Genomic DNA, 15716 nt, shown 5'->3' with positions numbered 1-15716 from the left:
ATAACTTGTTATTCATTTTGAACTCTATTATTAAGAGAAAATTTTATAGCTTTGTGAACAGCAATAACTTGATGCCACTGACTTAATATTTTTGTAACTATCTAAACTCAAAAATGCTTACAATACTATACACTACTTATTAATTGTAATTTTGTAAATTAAAGTTAGAAATCACATTCATTTTCAGCTTAAAAGTATTTTATTTAATTTACAAATAGATATGTTTTTGTAAATTTATCATGTATCTACTTTAAATTTACAATTATATTCTATTCACATGAACAAAATATATTAACTTTGCAAATATCTTGTTATGTTTATACTAGCACCATATAAAGATATATTTAAATAAAATTAAGAAAGATTGATTTTACATATCAAGATTCAAGAGACACGGTACGGTAGTGGCTCGACGGGGCAAGTACATATAAAAGTAGATAAAGTCATGTCTACACTGGCGTCGAGGCACTCACCGTACCGTACTACTTCTCTTATACAGCTAGTTTGGCCGTCCCAATTTTCAAACCGATTTATCTTCGTGAATAATCCATTGTCATGTTTTAATTATTAATTACAGTTGGTGAAGAATAATCCCAAAGGTACTACATATAATTTACAGTTTTTATTTTTTTAAGTATCCTTAAACTCTACATAATATATACGAAATATTCTTTTATTACAAAAATTTTAATTTTAATTTAATGAAAGTATTCTTTAGCTGTATTGATGGTCATGTGACATGAAACATTAGTTCAAGAACGCATATCATTGATTAAGCAGTCCCTTAAACACATTAGTATTCTCTTAATTCAGATGCAAGCTTATATATTTTAATAAACTTTAAAGTTATCATTCCAATATTTTTGTTTTTAAATATTTAAAAAGGAAGATAAATGCCAAGGTTTAACTTTAAATTGAAATAATTATTTTTCATAATATTTACATTAATACATTCAATATATTTACATTATTTGAAATATGTTATTATGCCAATGTGCTTTTTAATTATAATTACAAATTTGTTCACATTTTTGTTGCACTTTATGCAACTTTAATATGTTAAATAGTTTTTACACTTTGTATGAGGTGACATTATTGAAACTTAAAATACACTGCTAAAATAAAAAAGCCTTATAATAATTATAACACATTTCAGTACATTTAATCTTTTTGTTATGTCCTTGATAGAACATAAAAAATGGAATGTGTTTTAAAGTTAAAATTAATATAAGGAGAAAATCTTTCTTCATATTCCTATTGTTATAGTGATTGCTGTTCTTATTATATTTATGTATCCAAGATTTAATAATCTTCTGACGATAATTTTAAAAATTATTTAAGCAGAGCAATTACAAAAATAAGTAAAAATTATAAACTCTTAATATCAAGCCTTAGATAATTATTTTATTCTCTGAAATGAAAAAATTAAATTATGTTTTTGTTAATTTTTTCCAAAGCATATATATGTATAGAGACTAAAAATATGATTCATTAAACATAACAAATCTACATATTATATCAACTTTATGACATTTTCATTGATCTTTGGTATACAGTTTTTAATTCATATATTTCACATTAAAAATGTTTGTGTTAAATAATACAATATTTTGTATTAAAATTCAACTCAGAGGACTACACACCAATGTGATAGTACAAATTGATTACTTTGTGCAAATTATGCATATCTCATCACACGTGACGATAGTAAGGCAGTACTGCGACATTCAATTGCACAGCTTTTTGTTTCTGGAGTATACTACACACAGAGCTGAAGATAAAAACGAGGGAGTATTTATCGTGCACCGCAATGAACACTTTTTCTTTTACATTTGCACTCGATGGCCGTTAATATGCAAGTCTATTTTTATACAATGCAGTAAAAGTTTTATATTTACTACAACTTGACATTAATAAATAATCTTAACAAGTACCATTCAATGAGAAAAGAGCGCAGTTTTCTTATGAATGTTCTCTTTACCTAGGCCTCGAATTTCATCTATGATCAGGTATTTATTATTATTTTAAATAATAAATATTTTATCTTGGTGTGTAAATACAAATCCTATAAATTCATTAATAGGACCTATCGCTGAAAGAGACATTCCACGTGATGGAGGTGCTCGAACAAGGTTTGGACCAAAGACTACAGCTAAATTTTTTGATGTCATCTTATTCAGATCACATCTATCCATAACCTAATAATAATGATAAATTTTTCATTAAATTTTAAATGCTTCCAGTAATATACAATTAGAAATATAAAACTCAAACTTACTCTTGACAAAAATTGAACAATGTATTTTAATAGTTGATAATTATCTTCAGGAAGTTTTTCCAGTATTAAAATTTTTACTCTACGCGGCCGCTCCTCCTTTGATAGAGCTACAATAATCTCATTGTAATCATTTTATGTATTATATAGTTAATATTATAACTTACTCTGAAATTGCGTAATTTCATCATATAAATCAAAGGTCATAAGAGGTTCGTCTAGTTCACGTAGAAAAGTTTTCAATAAAACCGCGGCGATATGAGGATCACCATGAAAATCAACTGGTAAACCTTGATTGCAACAATTCTGTAGTTCCTTGACAACAGCTACATTAGCAGATCTTCTAAAGAGGCCTTCAGTCTCGAGTGCTAAAGAAATTGAATGCTATTGTTAAAAATATAAACAATAAATTAAATTAAAATAAGAGATTTAATAAATTTACCATCAGGTGTATCAAGAAATTCAATACACTGTCTTACAATTGGAGGGATCGGATCACCATTATTATTTTCTTTTATGAATTGAAGATTTGTTCCAAACTGGGTAGTTGAAACTGGTGTTGCTACAGAGCTGGGAGGTGGACTACTTGGGAGATTCTTTCTATTTTTTATCATTAATTGTTCATTATGCCTAAAACCATACTTGTAAATTCAGGTATTTTTCTTTAACCTATAATTTTCATAAAAAAAGAGTTACATACTCCAGGACTTGAGAAGGAATAATCAATTGATCAAGATTTACATATTGTGCCAATTCTTCTAAATAATTAACATACATCATCTTTTTTCCAAACTTTGCACTATTAACAGAGGACATTGGACAATAAAGAAAATATATCATTAATCAAGTTATAATGACTTATTGGAGAAAGTTTGTATTAAGATAGCTTACCTTATAGCTGGTTTTAATATTTTCCAAACGATACGAATAAAATTTGTTGGATGTACTAAATAAAGAGCTTTTAAATTCTTTTTATATTTCCTATCGAATGCTTTGTAAGCTTGCCAAAACCAGGATAAAGGTGGCTTATTTTTTGAAGTAAGGCCATAATGAAAGTACACAAGGCTATAATCTTGTTCAACAAATGTATCTAAAGTATGTGTTAGATACCTATTGTAAAAAAAAAGATGCATTTATCAAAGAGCAATGTTAAATTAAATATAAAATTAGTTTCCAATTGAAATGAGAGTTATTTAATGTAACTAACCTAAACAACTTGGCATGGTTAAAAGCTTCTTTACCAATAGGAGGGAGCTTACAAGCTGATACAACAATAACTTTTCGCCCGGCACTATCATCACCAACTACCTCTACTATGCCATATCTTGCAATATCAAGATAATCCTCCTCATCTGCTAATTCAGTATCAAGTGCAGCAAGATCATCAGCTAAGAAAAATAAAACAGATATATTAGTACAATAAATTTTAAATGCTTAAACTTATGAAAGTCTCTTTGTTCTACTCCTTGTTAAAAATTATAATGTAAAACATATGTAGCTATCTAATAAATAAATGTTAGTTCAAATGATAATTAGAATTGAATGTTTATTCATTTAATTAAAGTTTTTCATTTGATCCTTTAAAAAAATCTCATACAAAAACTCAAGCTATGCTCTACTTAATTTATCTGCTATGCCCTAAATGTCATAACATTTAGTGGTAATAAACAATTACATAAAAGCTCACACACCAGATTCAATAACAGGAGCATCAACCAAAGCTTCTTCAAAGTTTTCTTCAATTGTCCCATCACTAACTGGACTTTCTAAATATTCTATTCCTATACCACCCCCAGTGTCTGTCAAATCCAATTTTTCTTGCAACAATCTAGAGGCTATAATAATAAACTTTAATTATACTTATAGCTTATAGTAAATTTGAACAATGTATTAAAATAACAAGAACCAATTTATTACCACTATTTGATGGTGTTTGCAATTCTGTGTCATCAAATTCCAAGTTGGGCTCATAATCATGATAATCCGATAAACTAGGATAAGGATCTTCCCCATCATTGTTTGTAGCTATAAAAAATGTTTTATTATAAATAGTTATTTTAAAACTAAACGAACCAATTATAAGAAATGATAAATTTGACAAAGTAATATATGTAATGAATTATTAATATAAAAGTTACATTACTAGGAATATATCTTTGAAGCTGAATAAGATAAAAGCAGTATGACATTTATATGGGTTATCAATAGTTCTGTCATTGACAGAATTCATTATTACTCATGCTCACCTGTTAAAGTTCTAGCAGGACTCGGCTTCGGTTGATAATCTGCTTCCATTTTTAGGCAACTGTGTTCTAAACAGCGCCAATAAAAATATATTCCATACGGAATTATCCACTGGTTAAACTGGTTCTTCACAAGTTGTCATGTATCATTTATTAAATTATGTTGTATGGTGTTATCAGGTGTTATAAAGGTGTTGTGCTATGTGTAGTTGTATGTATCGAGTAGTATACCCAGTACCCACTACCCAGTATACTCACGCACCCTGTATACATAACAGTAAGCTGGTGGCTGGTGGGGATGGTGCCGATGGTGATTGGAGGCTACCAGTGGCGGCAGTGGCTATGTATATGTACATACATACATGTGTTACCAGTAGACAGTAACCGCCACTAAGCTTCGCTAACTATAGTTACAGCTTTACAAAGCGCTACACCCCCTAACAGCACAGAGTCAGCTTATAGTCGACTTAAAGGTGGCGGCCCTTGAGTCAGCGTCGACTCAAAGTTAACTTTTTCTTGACTTTTTGTTAACCTTAGGATGACTTTAAGTAGGCAAATGTCCCAAAATAACTGTCAACTATATGCCGACTTTTGAGAGTCAGCTTAAAGCCAACTTGGGAATGTCAGCTTAAAGTCGACATTGTGGAGTCAGCTTAAGGCTGACTCTGAAAAGTTAGGTTAGGGCTATGGCACACAAAAAAACTTAAGCAATATGTTTAAGGAATGTACACTTGAATCATAATTGAACATTCTATGAATGTTCAAATTAGGATATTTCTCGTATATTTATATAAAATATTACCAGTATATGCTACATATATAAAATATTACCATTATACGCTACTTATATAAAATATTATCATCATATGCTATTTATTGGCATTCGTATCTAAATTCAATTTTATAAAATTTAATTGCATAGTACATCGCGCGCCTATCAACCTATTTTGCTTTTTGATCCATTGGTATGCCTTATTACATACAATTGAAAATTCCTGCCGATGTTCGCGGTGTTCCCAATGGGTCACCCTCCAAATTGCACTACGCGCCCATGGCTGCTTAACTTCGAGATCTAAACGCCTATGTCCTGTCCTTGAAACCAACTGCATTAACACATAATAGATTCTTATGGTTTCTGTCTACATATGTTGCAAAATTAGATTTCTACTATTCTAGTCCAAAATTAACGCGTATTTGATTATCAGATATTTTTGTAATGTTCCACAAAAAATACTCAAAGTAACTTTATTAAACGAGTGAATAAAATAAATGCTGCACAAAACTATCGAGTTAAATAGAAAATATTGTTTTAAGCATATTTGTAAATAAAGCCGTGGTTTTTTTGATTGGATAGTTCTTCCAGTATATATAAATATCTCTAAGATATTTTTTCTGTAAATTTATATATATATAGTTTCATATGCACATATTAAATACATATATTTTTTAACATGTTCGGTGAACATTCAAATTTGGATTATTGCAGGATATTCAGAAATATATATTTGGTATATATGCAAATGAAAATATGAGTATCATATACTCTAGAGAATATCAGTAGTATATTTATATAGTAATATAACATTGAAGAATATTATAAGTATATGCATTAGACATCAGATTTTGTACATCCTTTTTACAATTGATTCTTGACTGGGGTATGTACCAATCACTGTTGAAAATTTCGGCAATGGCTAAACTGTGATTGGTTCGTTTTCATCTTATTGCTTAAGTTTTCCTTAAGTTTTTTTGTGTGCCATAGCCCTTACAGTCGGCAATTTGGAGTTAAAGCTGACTGTAAAAAGTAGGCTTAAAGTGGACAATTTGGAGTTAACTTAAAGCTGACTGTAAAAAGTAGGCTTAAAGTCGACTATTGGAGTTAACTTAAAGCTGACTGTAAAAAGTAGGCTTAAAGTCGACAATTGGAGTTAACTTAAAGCTGACTGTAAGAAGTAGGCTTAAAGTCGACTATTTGGAGTTAACTTAAAGCTGACTGTAAGAAGTAGGCTTAAAGTCGACAATTTAAAGTCGTCTCTAAAAAGTCGGCATTATGTCGGCACTTTCGAGTCAATTGAGTCTTGTCTCAAAAAAGTCAACCTAAAGTCGACTTTCTACCAAGTGTGCTGTTAGGGCCGCTACACCCACTACACCGACTACACCCAATGCAGGCAATACACGAATGCACGATGCATCCAATGCAGTCCAATGCAGTCCAATCCAATGTTTATCACAATACAATAGATTTATGACAATCTGTAGTAGTATTGTGTAGTTATATAGTATCTGTGTGTATTTTAATGGGTGAAGCCAGACAATAATCAAATGGTAAATATACACCATATACAGTGACCGGCGTATACATACATATGTATGTCTACCACATTTATTTTGATGGCTTTATGAACAGCATACTACCAACTACATAGTACACTATTGCTCAATAATCTTGCGTCAGGCGAGGGGCAGTGGGGATAAGAGAGGCAAGGGGTTATCTAGGGAATTCTAGTGGACACCGTCAAATTTTTGATCGGCTATCCCTTTGACGCAAAAGAGCTGTCAAAAGCTAAATTAACCTGTATTTTGAAGAAATACAGAAACATAAATATTTTTAAAAAACAAATAAGAAGAAAGAAAGAAAGGATTTTAATAAATATATAAAGAAAAAATATCAGATGAGTATTAGTTAATAGGAAATGTTAAAGTAATTATAAATTATTAAGAAAATATACTTTGTGGTTTTTTTATTTCTGTTACAGGTTAAATGCTGTTTCTGATGAGTTTAAATTACAGCAAAGAAATATATATAGACCAATGAATAAAAAAGGACTAATTTATGAAGCATTTCTGTGTGGACCAGTCATTTCAATAATTATGATGTAATGTTATAATAGTGATTGTGAAAGCGTTTGGTGTATATACACAAAGAAATTCTATTATAAATTAATAATTATATATAATAATGTGTTGATTCCTATTACTATAAATTAAAGCTAGTTCAATTAAAATACTCGTTCTCTTTCTTCCTTATCCAAATTCTATACATACATAGTAATTAGATATTCTCATAGAATCTATCCTTTAAACTAATTAAATTGCAACTATTTGAAATGTGCAAGTCATAACTATTTGCTTCAATTATTTGTATTATTCAATGCGAGACAAATTGCATAGAGACTCTTCAAATTTCTTATTGATCTGTCACATTCTTTCACATCTTGTGTGACATTTATTTGCCTTGATTGTTCCTTCTTCTTCTAGTTTTCAACATATACCAATATTTCTCTAGATATTTTCAAATACGCTGAAGTATGCTTATTCTGCTGTCTAATTGATTCTATCAATGTGAGGATGATAGGTAAGCTATTGCTCTATTAAATTTGAAGAATCTAGACACTTCACTTAATTTATTGTACTTAAATATAATGTTTGGTACTTCGTCTACATGATATCTTTTCTTTACATTTGACAGGATATTGTCCTCCAATACATTCATGTATACTGCTGAGTTAATCTTGTTTTCAGCTTCAAATAATTTTCCAACTACATATTTGGATATCCATTCCTAATATACAATACTTATTTTGTTACTCCTATTTGTTGTTGAGAATTATCTGTCTTAAATCCTTAATTTATCTAGTCGCCATATATATATTCTATTATTTTCAGATGATTGATATATCTTACTACCAATTCTGTCAACATTATAATAGGAGTAACAAAATAAATATATTCTATATTCAAAATGTATATCCAAACACGTAGTTGAAAAACTATTCGAAGCTGAAAGCAAAATGAACTCATTAGTATACACATACCTTCTAAAGAACTTTATCTTCCCAAGTACTATGAAAACATATCTCACAAAAGAGATACCAAATTTAAATAACATCATTCAAATGCCTATTTTTCAAATTTAACTAGACAATGGTTTATCAATGATTTCAATATTTATAAAATTAATTAGAGATCAGCAGAATCATCAGATCTGCGTATAATAATTAATGATTGTAAAATTATTTTTATATGTTATAGACTAGAAGAAAATAGTGCAAAGGAGGCATATAAATGTCATAAAAGATAATATGTAGAAGGATGTGACATATTAATAAGAAATTTGCAGAGGCTCTATGCAATTTCTCTTACAATGAATAATAAATATCATTGAAGCAAATAGTTATGACTTGCACATTCCAAATAGTTACAATTTAATTAGTTTAAAGAATAGATTCTACGAGAATATGTAATTACTATGTATGTATAGAATTCAGATAAGGAGGAAAGAAAAAGAATATTTTAATTGAACTAGCTTTAATTTATAGTAATAAGAATCAACACATTATTATATATAATTATTAATTTATAATAAAATTTCTTTGTGTATATACACCAAACGCTTACACATTCACTATTAGAACATTACATCATAATTATTGAAATGACTGGTCCACACAGAAATGCTTCATAAATTAGTCCTTTTTTATTTATTGGTCTATATATATTTCTTTTCTGTAATTTAAGCTCATCAGAAACAGCATTTAACCTGTAACAGAAATAAAAAAACCACAAAGTATATTTTCTTAATAATTAACAATTACTTTAACATTTCCTATTAACTAATACTCATCTGATATTTTTTCTTTATATATTTATTAAAATCCTTTCTTTCTTTCTTCTTATTTGTTTTTTAAAAATATTTATGTTTCTGTATTTCTTCAAAATACAGGTTAATTTAGCTTTTGACAGCTCTTTTGCGTCAAAGGGATAGCCGATCAAAAATTTGACGGTGTCCACTAGAATTCCCTAGATAACCCCTTGCCTCTCTTATCCCCACTGCCCCTCGCCTGACGCAAGATTATTGAGCAATAGTGTACTACCAAGGTAGTAACATACTGTACATATATAGGTATGTAGATCGAAGGTGCTATAAGTTAGCATAAAGTGAGCTAGTATAGACTATGTGTTGTATGTACATACACGGTGTCCTAATATTTTTATTCAATTACCCTATCTTCAAGATGCGGGTATTTAATCAAATAAAGTACTGTGAATTATATAATTCAGATATGCTTACATTGCATTAATACATTTTTCTCTGCAATAAATAAATTTCTATTAGGAAAAAAATTATAATTGCTACATGTGTGCTTTTTTTCAGAAGGAACTTTAGTATATTGAATGAAGGTGATACTTAAATCCTCAGCCAGTATATAGGAATAAACTATGACAATAATATAAATTATTTATTTATTGCACGTATCAATATCTTCTGTAGTTTTTATACAATATGGCAACTCGAATATGGCAAATTGTCTTTAAGATTAAAACAATGTTAATGTGCAAGAAGATGACTGTGTTAGATAAGTACTTTAATTATTATTAACACAAAATACATATCAAATATATTGGCTTTTGATACTTTGCTTTTTGTATAATATGTTACGGGTACTTTGGAAAAAAAACTGTTATTAGAAGATTCATAAATAAAATGAATATAGAAAAAATGAAGGATGTGTGATAAAGACGAAAATTAAGATGGAAAGTATAGACTTAATAGGAAATCAGTTACATATATTAAATTGAATCAATAATAATGCTGAGTTAAATTTTGTGGAATTTGTATAGTATCATTAACAAAGAGATTTTTCTTATCAGTTTAATCAAACAATTACCTATAGGATTGAAAGCATTGAGAGAAACGACAGAGAGATACTAAATTCAATAGTTATTTTCATAGTTGAATATTTTTAATTACAGAATACAGAATATCTATGGACAGAAGTTTACGAAGAGAGATTTTATTACAAAGAGCTCTAATATTTACTTGGAAAATAAAATATATATAATTAGTACAGGAATCTGAGTATTTTATGTAAAAATCTAAATTTTATTCGGTTAATGTGAGTGTATCAAATATTACAAAGCAAAAGAAAACTACATCTCATTAATAATAATCAACTATTAGGATTAATTCTCTATATTTATATTTACCATAACATATTATTAATGAGATGTAGTTTTCTTTTGCTTTGTAATATTTGATACACTCACATTAACAGAATAAAATCTAGATTTTTACATAAAATACTCAGATTCCTGTACTAATTATATATATTTTATTTTCCAAGTAAATATTAGAGCTCTTTGTAATAAAATCTCTCTTCGTAAACCTCTGTCCATAGATATTCTGTATGCTGTAATTAAAAATATTCAACTATAAAAATAACTATTGAATTTAGTATCTCTCTGTCGTTTCTCTCAATGCTTTCAATCCTATAGGTAATTGTTTGATTAAACTGGTAAGAAAAATCTCTTTGTTAATGATACTATACAAATTCCACAAAATTTAACTCAGCATTATTATTGATTCAATTTAATATATGTAACTGATTTCCTATTAAGTCTATACTTTCCATCTTAATTTTCGTCTTTATCACACATCCTTCATTTTTTCTATATTCATTTTATTTATGAATCTTCTAATAACAGTTGTTTTTTCAAAGTACCCGTAACATATTATACAAAAAGCAAAGTATCAAAGGCCAATATATTTTATATGTATTTTGTGTTAATAATAATTAAAGTACTTATCTAACACAGTCATCTTCTTGCACATTAACATTGTTTTAATCTTAAAGACAATTTGCCATATTCGAGTTGCCATATTGTATAAAAACTACAGAAGATATTGATACGTGCAATAAATAAATAATTTATCTTATTGTCATAGTTTATTCCTATATACTGGCTGAGGATTTAAGTATCACCTTCATTCAATATACTAAAGTTCCTTCTGAAAAAAAGCACACATGTAGCAATTATAATTTTTTTCCTAATAGAAATTTATTTATTGCAGAGAAAAATGTATTAATGCAATGTAAGCATATCTGAATTATATAATTCACAGTACTTTATTTGATTAAATACCCGCATCTTGAAGATAGGGTAATTGAATAAAAATATTAGGACACCACGTGTATGTACATACAACATATAGTCTAGTATACTCACTTTATGCTGCTTTATGCTAACTTAGCGCCTTCTACCTACCTTGGTAGTATGCTGTTCATAAAGCCATCAAAATAAATGTGGTAGCCATACATTTACCAGATTCTCCTTATTCTCCCCACCACGACTCCTATACGTCATCGTGACGTCATCTGACGTCACCGTTACGTTTCACGCTTTGGTAAGAACTAGAAACCTGAAGTTGTCCAGCTAGTTACAAATCTAGTAATAGGCCACTATTCACGAGCAGATTCGATGAATGTCCGTTTGTTTCGTACCTCTATGTCAGAAATAATTTAATATTGATTATTTTATACAATATATCTTTTAACAAGCTCAATAATGACAGATAAAAGACAACAAAATTTGTCGGCAAGTATTAACAGGATTTGTTTTTTTTTACAATTTTTTATTCACTTATGGCCTTTATAAATATTAACTTTAGAAAGAAGAAATTGCAAAGCAATTTATGCTACCTGAAAGAAAAAGTAAAATTGCAACTTTATTGAAACAAGATGGGCAAGCATATTGCATATGTAGAAGCTCTGATAGCTCACGATTCATGATGTAAGTTATACAACTTATTTTTCTCATTTATCTTCAAGAAAATTTTTATAACTTAATATATTTTTTGGTGTTATTAAAGTGGATGTGATGCATGTGAAGAATGGTATCATGGGGATTGTATAAATATAACTGAAAAAGATGCTAAACATATTAAACAGTTCTTCTGTGTGGTAAGATTTTATTTTTAATGTTAATCAGGTGTAATTCTTTAATAATGCATTTAAAAAAAAAAACGTAACAAATTTGATTTTAGAGGTGCAGAGAGGAAGATCCTACTTTAGTTACTCGCTACAAGCCACGTAAGACAGATCAAGATGATAAAAGGCATAAAAGGTCTCGAGAGAAAGATCATACTCATGGATATGAGTATGATGCTCCTTGGGACCCAACAGTAATTAAAAAGTCATCAAAACGGTGTGGAGAATGTAGTGGATGTCTGCGTTCAGAGAATTGCGGCAAATGTGATGCTTGCAGGTATATTATAATTATAATATTTTTTATAAGATGTCTATCTGTGTTCCATGTAATCTCATATATTGTTTAATAATGTGTTATTTTTTAGACACTTGAAAAAATTTGGTGTTTCTGTTCGATTAAAACTCAGATGTATCCAAAGAACTTGTCGTGCACTTGGTGACCCTCTAAAACCTTCTAAAAGTTTAAATAAAGTTGCAAAACTAAACAAAAAAAGAAAGCGAGAATCTAGCACTGAAAGAAATGAACAGCTCGATACACCACGCCATTGTTATGGGCCTGCTTGTACAAGACAATCAAGACCTGGTAGTAAATATTGCTCAAATGAATGTGGATTAAAATTAGCAACTAACAGAATATATCAAGTGCTTCCACAAAGAATACATGAATGGTCTCTTACTCCTTGTGTGGCAGAACAAAATAATAGGAGAGCATTAGAAGCTGTAAGAAAACAGCAGCATGATGTACGTCGAATACTTCAAGAATTAGACAAGAGACATTCGGAATTGGACAGAATTATTGAACGCGCTAAGAATGCAATGATTGATCCGAAAGCTGAGGTCGATGATAATGACGATACAGAAATGAGTATGTATTGTATAACTTGCGGTCATGAAATTCATTCTCGTACTGCTATCAAGCATATGGAAAAATGTTTTAACAAGGTAATCCGTTTTTTAATTTACTATTATAATTATAGTAACTTAACTTTTAAAAGATGATCTATTATATTTTCAGTATGAGTCCCAAGCTTCGTTTGGTTCAATTTTTAAAACTCGTATTGAAGGTCAAGTTATGTTTTGCGATTTCTACAATCCAATTAATAAAACTTACTGCAAAAGACTTAGAGTTCTTTGTCCCGAGCACTGCAAAGACCCAAAAATAAACGAGAATGAAGTTTGCGGATGTCCATTAGTTACAAATGTATTCGATACCACTGGGGAATTCTGTCGAGCTCCAAAAAAAAGCTGCGTTAAGCATTACGTTTGGGAAAAATTACGCCGTGCAGAAATTGATATGGAGAGAGTCAGGCAGTGGTTGAAAATTGACGAGCTGGTTGAACAAGAAAGACAAATTAGATCTAACATGGCTACACGCGCTGGAGTTTTGGCTTTGATGCTACATTCTACATACAACCATGAACTGATGGAACAGATGACTCAAAAACAGAGTAGAGAACAGTTACAGGCAATGGAGGAGGAGCTTCAAAGAAGGTATAATTTTGACAAAAAACCAGAGAGAGCAGAATTTTGAACTTTGAAACATAAATATTGTTAATATATGTACTTTTACGCTCAATGCCAGCTCAATGATTTTTATAATTATATAATTTTATAAATGAGGAGATTAATTCATGGTGTATAGTAAAAATCACTGTCACTCCTTTTGAAATTCAATGTTAAAGTACATAGCAGATTAGAGAAAATAAACGTACGGCCTACAGTTTGTAAAACACGTTTGTTTATTTTTATCCTTTTCAATCTCACGAATATGATTATTAACGATTATGCTTGATAATAAAATGTTGATTAGTAATAAAGAAAAGTCACTTTTTATTTAGCATGTTTCTTTCATTGTCAAGAATAATTGAATACAATAAGTTTTTTCAATTTAACTAGAATTACGGGAAGAAGAACAAAAAAATGTCACTGCCATTTCTATAATTATTCAATTGAAATAATATTTGTATTTTTTCTTAAATTCTTCATTAAGTTCTCATCAGCTGGCTTGTACTACTTTCCGTGTTAATTGCGCGAACCTTCGTGAAGATACAGTAATGCTTGAATTTTCATTGGATGCTGCATCTCTCAACTATTTTGTTTTCTTTTAAATCAATACATTATTAGATCATGATGACGATAGTCGTTTTACTTATTATTAGGCCCAGTTTCAACTTTCTGTTTAAAAGATAAAGTTCTCAAGCAGATCTCAGGTTTACTTTTTTGAACTGGATTATTGAAGTCATTAAAGTTATAACTTTAAGAAACAAAAAAAAAACAAAAATATAAAAGTATTTTTTGGTATAATATTGAGAAATAGAATTAAACATACTGTGCTCTGTTGAAAATAAAATACGCTTTTTCTTAGTTACATAATGTTTCCTCTAGAGATTAAAATTTCCATAAGTATCATTATTATTAATATGGTTTCAAATGGGGTTCATAATTTCTGATAATGTTTCTGATCAAAAAATTATAATAAAACAAAATAAAAAAAAAAACAGTTTTCCCAGCCGAACCGCTTAGAAAATACTGAGCAAATTGAAAAATTTAAATATTATAGCCTTGTATTTTTCAAGCGAAATTAATATTTAAAAAAAAATATATAAAAATGTCATAAATTTTTAACTATTAATAACGATCAACGCTCATTAATACTAATTAAACAAAATACACCTTTATTCGCGTAAAATCGCTCTTAACCGACAATTACTATTATTATTAATCGTTGTTCGAGAACGATTATTTCACTCATTCATTCACTTATTATTAGCCTAAATTATAAGTTTGCTGTTCGAAACAATAAACTACACAAAGTAAGGGCTTTCTTCAAAAATATATTCATTTATCACTTTGACCCAGCATCAATTCGTAATAACAAATATTAGTAATACCTAGACTTTTTCCACAGACTTATCGCATCATATTCGGATAATTGATTATTCAAAAACTTATATGTAATAAGGGAGAGCATTGGATACTATTCATGCATTTTTTACCGTATTAATAATGTTAATAATAATTATACAATACTAAAAAATAATAATATGATGAATTGTAAAATCACATTGTCAAGTAACAGAAAAGAAGGGATCATGCAGGCTACACATGCAAAACAATCATAAAAACGTAAGAGATACATAAACACTATAATTAGAATTGTAGAATCATTACATCATCGTTCACATCGATTAAAATCCTTCTTTTCTTTTAATCGTTTTTGTACAGAAATACGCACCTGCTAAATACAGAAAGACAACTACAAAACTGTTTATAGATTCTTGAATCTATTACAAATGTGTAAATCCTTTGCTCTGCTCAATCTCATGATAACAATAAAATGACGATGATGATGATGATGATAATTAACAATTGTTAAACAGCTGTTATAGAAGTCTTATTTAAGATTAGATATCTTTTGTGTCCATACTG

At 29.1% G+C, this 15716-nt stretch overlaps 2 protein-coding genes across 3 annotated transcripts; one reads left to right on the top strand and one right to left on the bottom strand.

Moving 5' to 3' along the window:
- Positions 1 to 64: 64 nt before the first annotated feature.
- RhoGAP68F (Rho GTPase activating protein at 68F) lies at positions 65 to 4754 on the bottom strand. 2 transcript variants are annotated; one of them, XM_066729706.1, is made up of 10 exons: positions 4522 to 4754; positions 4193 to 4300; positions 3967 to 4110; positions 3483 to 3663; positions 3167 to 3385; positions 2976 to 3074; positions 2718 to 2905; positions 2443 to 2643; positions 2279 to 2385; positions 65 to 2198 (listed from the first exon to the last, which is right to left on the bottom strand). In XM_066729706.1, exons 1-10 carry the CDS (start codon positions 4568 to 4570, stop codon positions 2025 to 2027), a joined length of 1470 nt encoding a protein of 489 aa, XP_066585803.1. In that variant the 5' UTR covers positions 4571 to 4754; the 3' UTR covers positions 65 to 2024. The 2 variants fall into 2 exon arrangements, with proteins under 2 accessions (XP_066585803.1, XP_066585804.1); XM_066729707.1 differs by having other exon boundaries at positions 2718 to 2875.
- A 7010-nt stretch (positions 4755 to 11764) lies between these two features.
- LOC136775105 (CXXC-type zinc finger protein 1-like) lies at positions 11765 to 14017 on the top strand. The gene is made up of 6 exons (XM_066729595.1): positions 11765 to 11895; positions 11969 to 12090; positions 12170 to 12260; positions 12344 to 12564; positions 12653 to 13229; positions 13303 to 14017. The coding sequence occupies exons 1-6, from the start codon at positions 11866 to 11868 to the stop codon at positions 13816 to 13818; spliced, it is 1557 nt and encodes a 518-aa protein (XP_066585692.1). The 5' UTR covers positions 11765 to 11865; the 3' UTR covers positions 13819 to 14017.
- The last annotated feature ends 1699 nt before the right edge of the window (positions 14018 to 15716 follow it).

This window comes from Prorops nasuta, unplaced genomic scaffold, assembly GCF_024137725.1.
Source record: "Prorops nasuta isolate Cenicafe-Biocafe unplaced genomic scaffold, Cenicafe_Pnas_1.2 PNAS00007, whole genome shotgun sequence".
In the NCBI taxonomy this organism is placed as follows: domain Eukaryota; kingdom Metazoa; phylum Arthropoda; class Insecta; order Hymenoptera; family Bethylidae; genus Prorops; species Prorops nasuta.
This window is presented reverse-complemented; position numbering and strand designations above follow the sequence as displayed.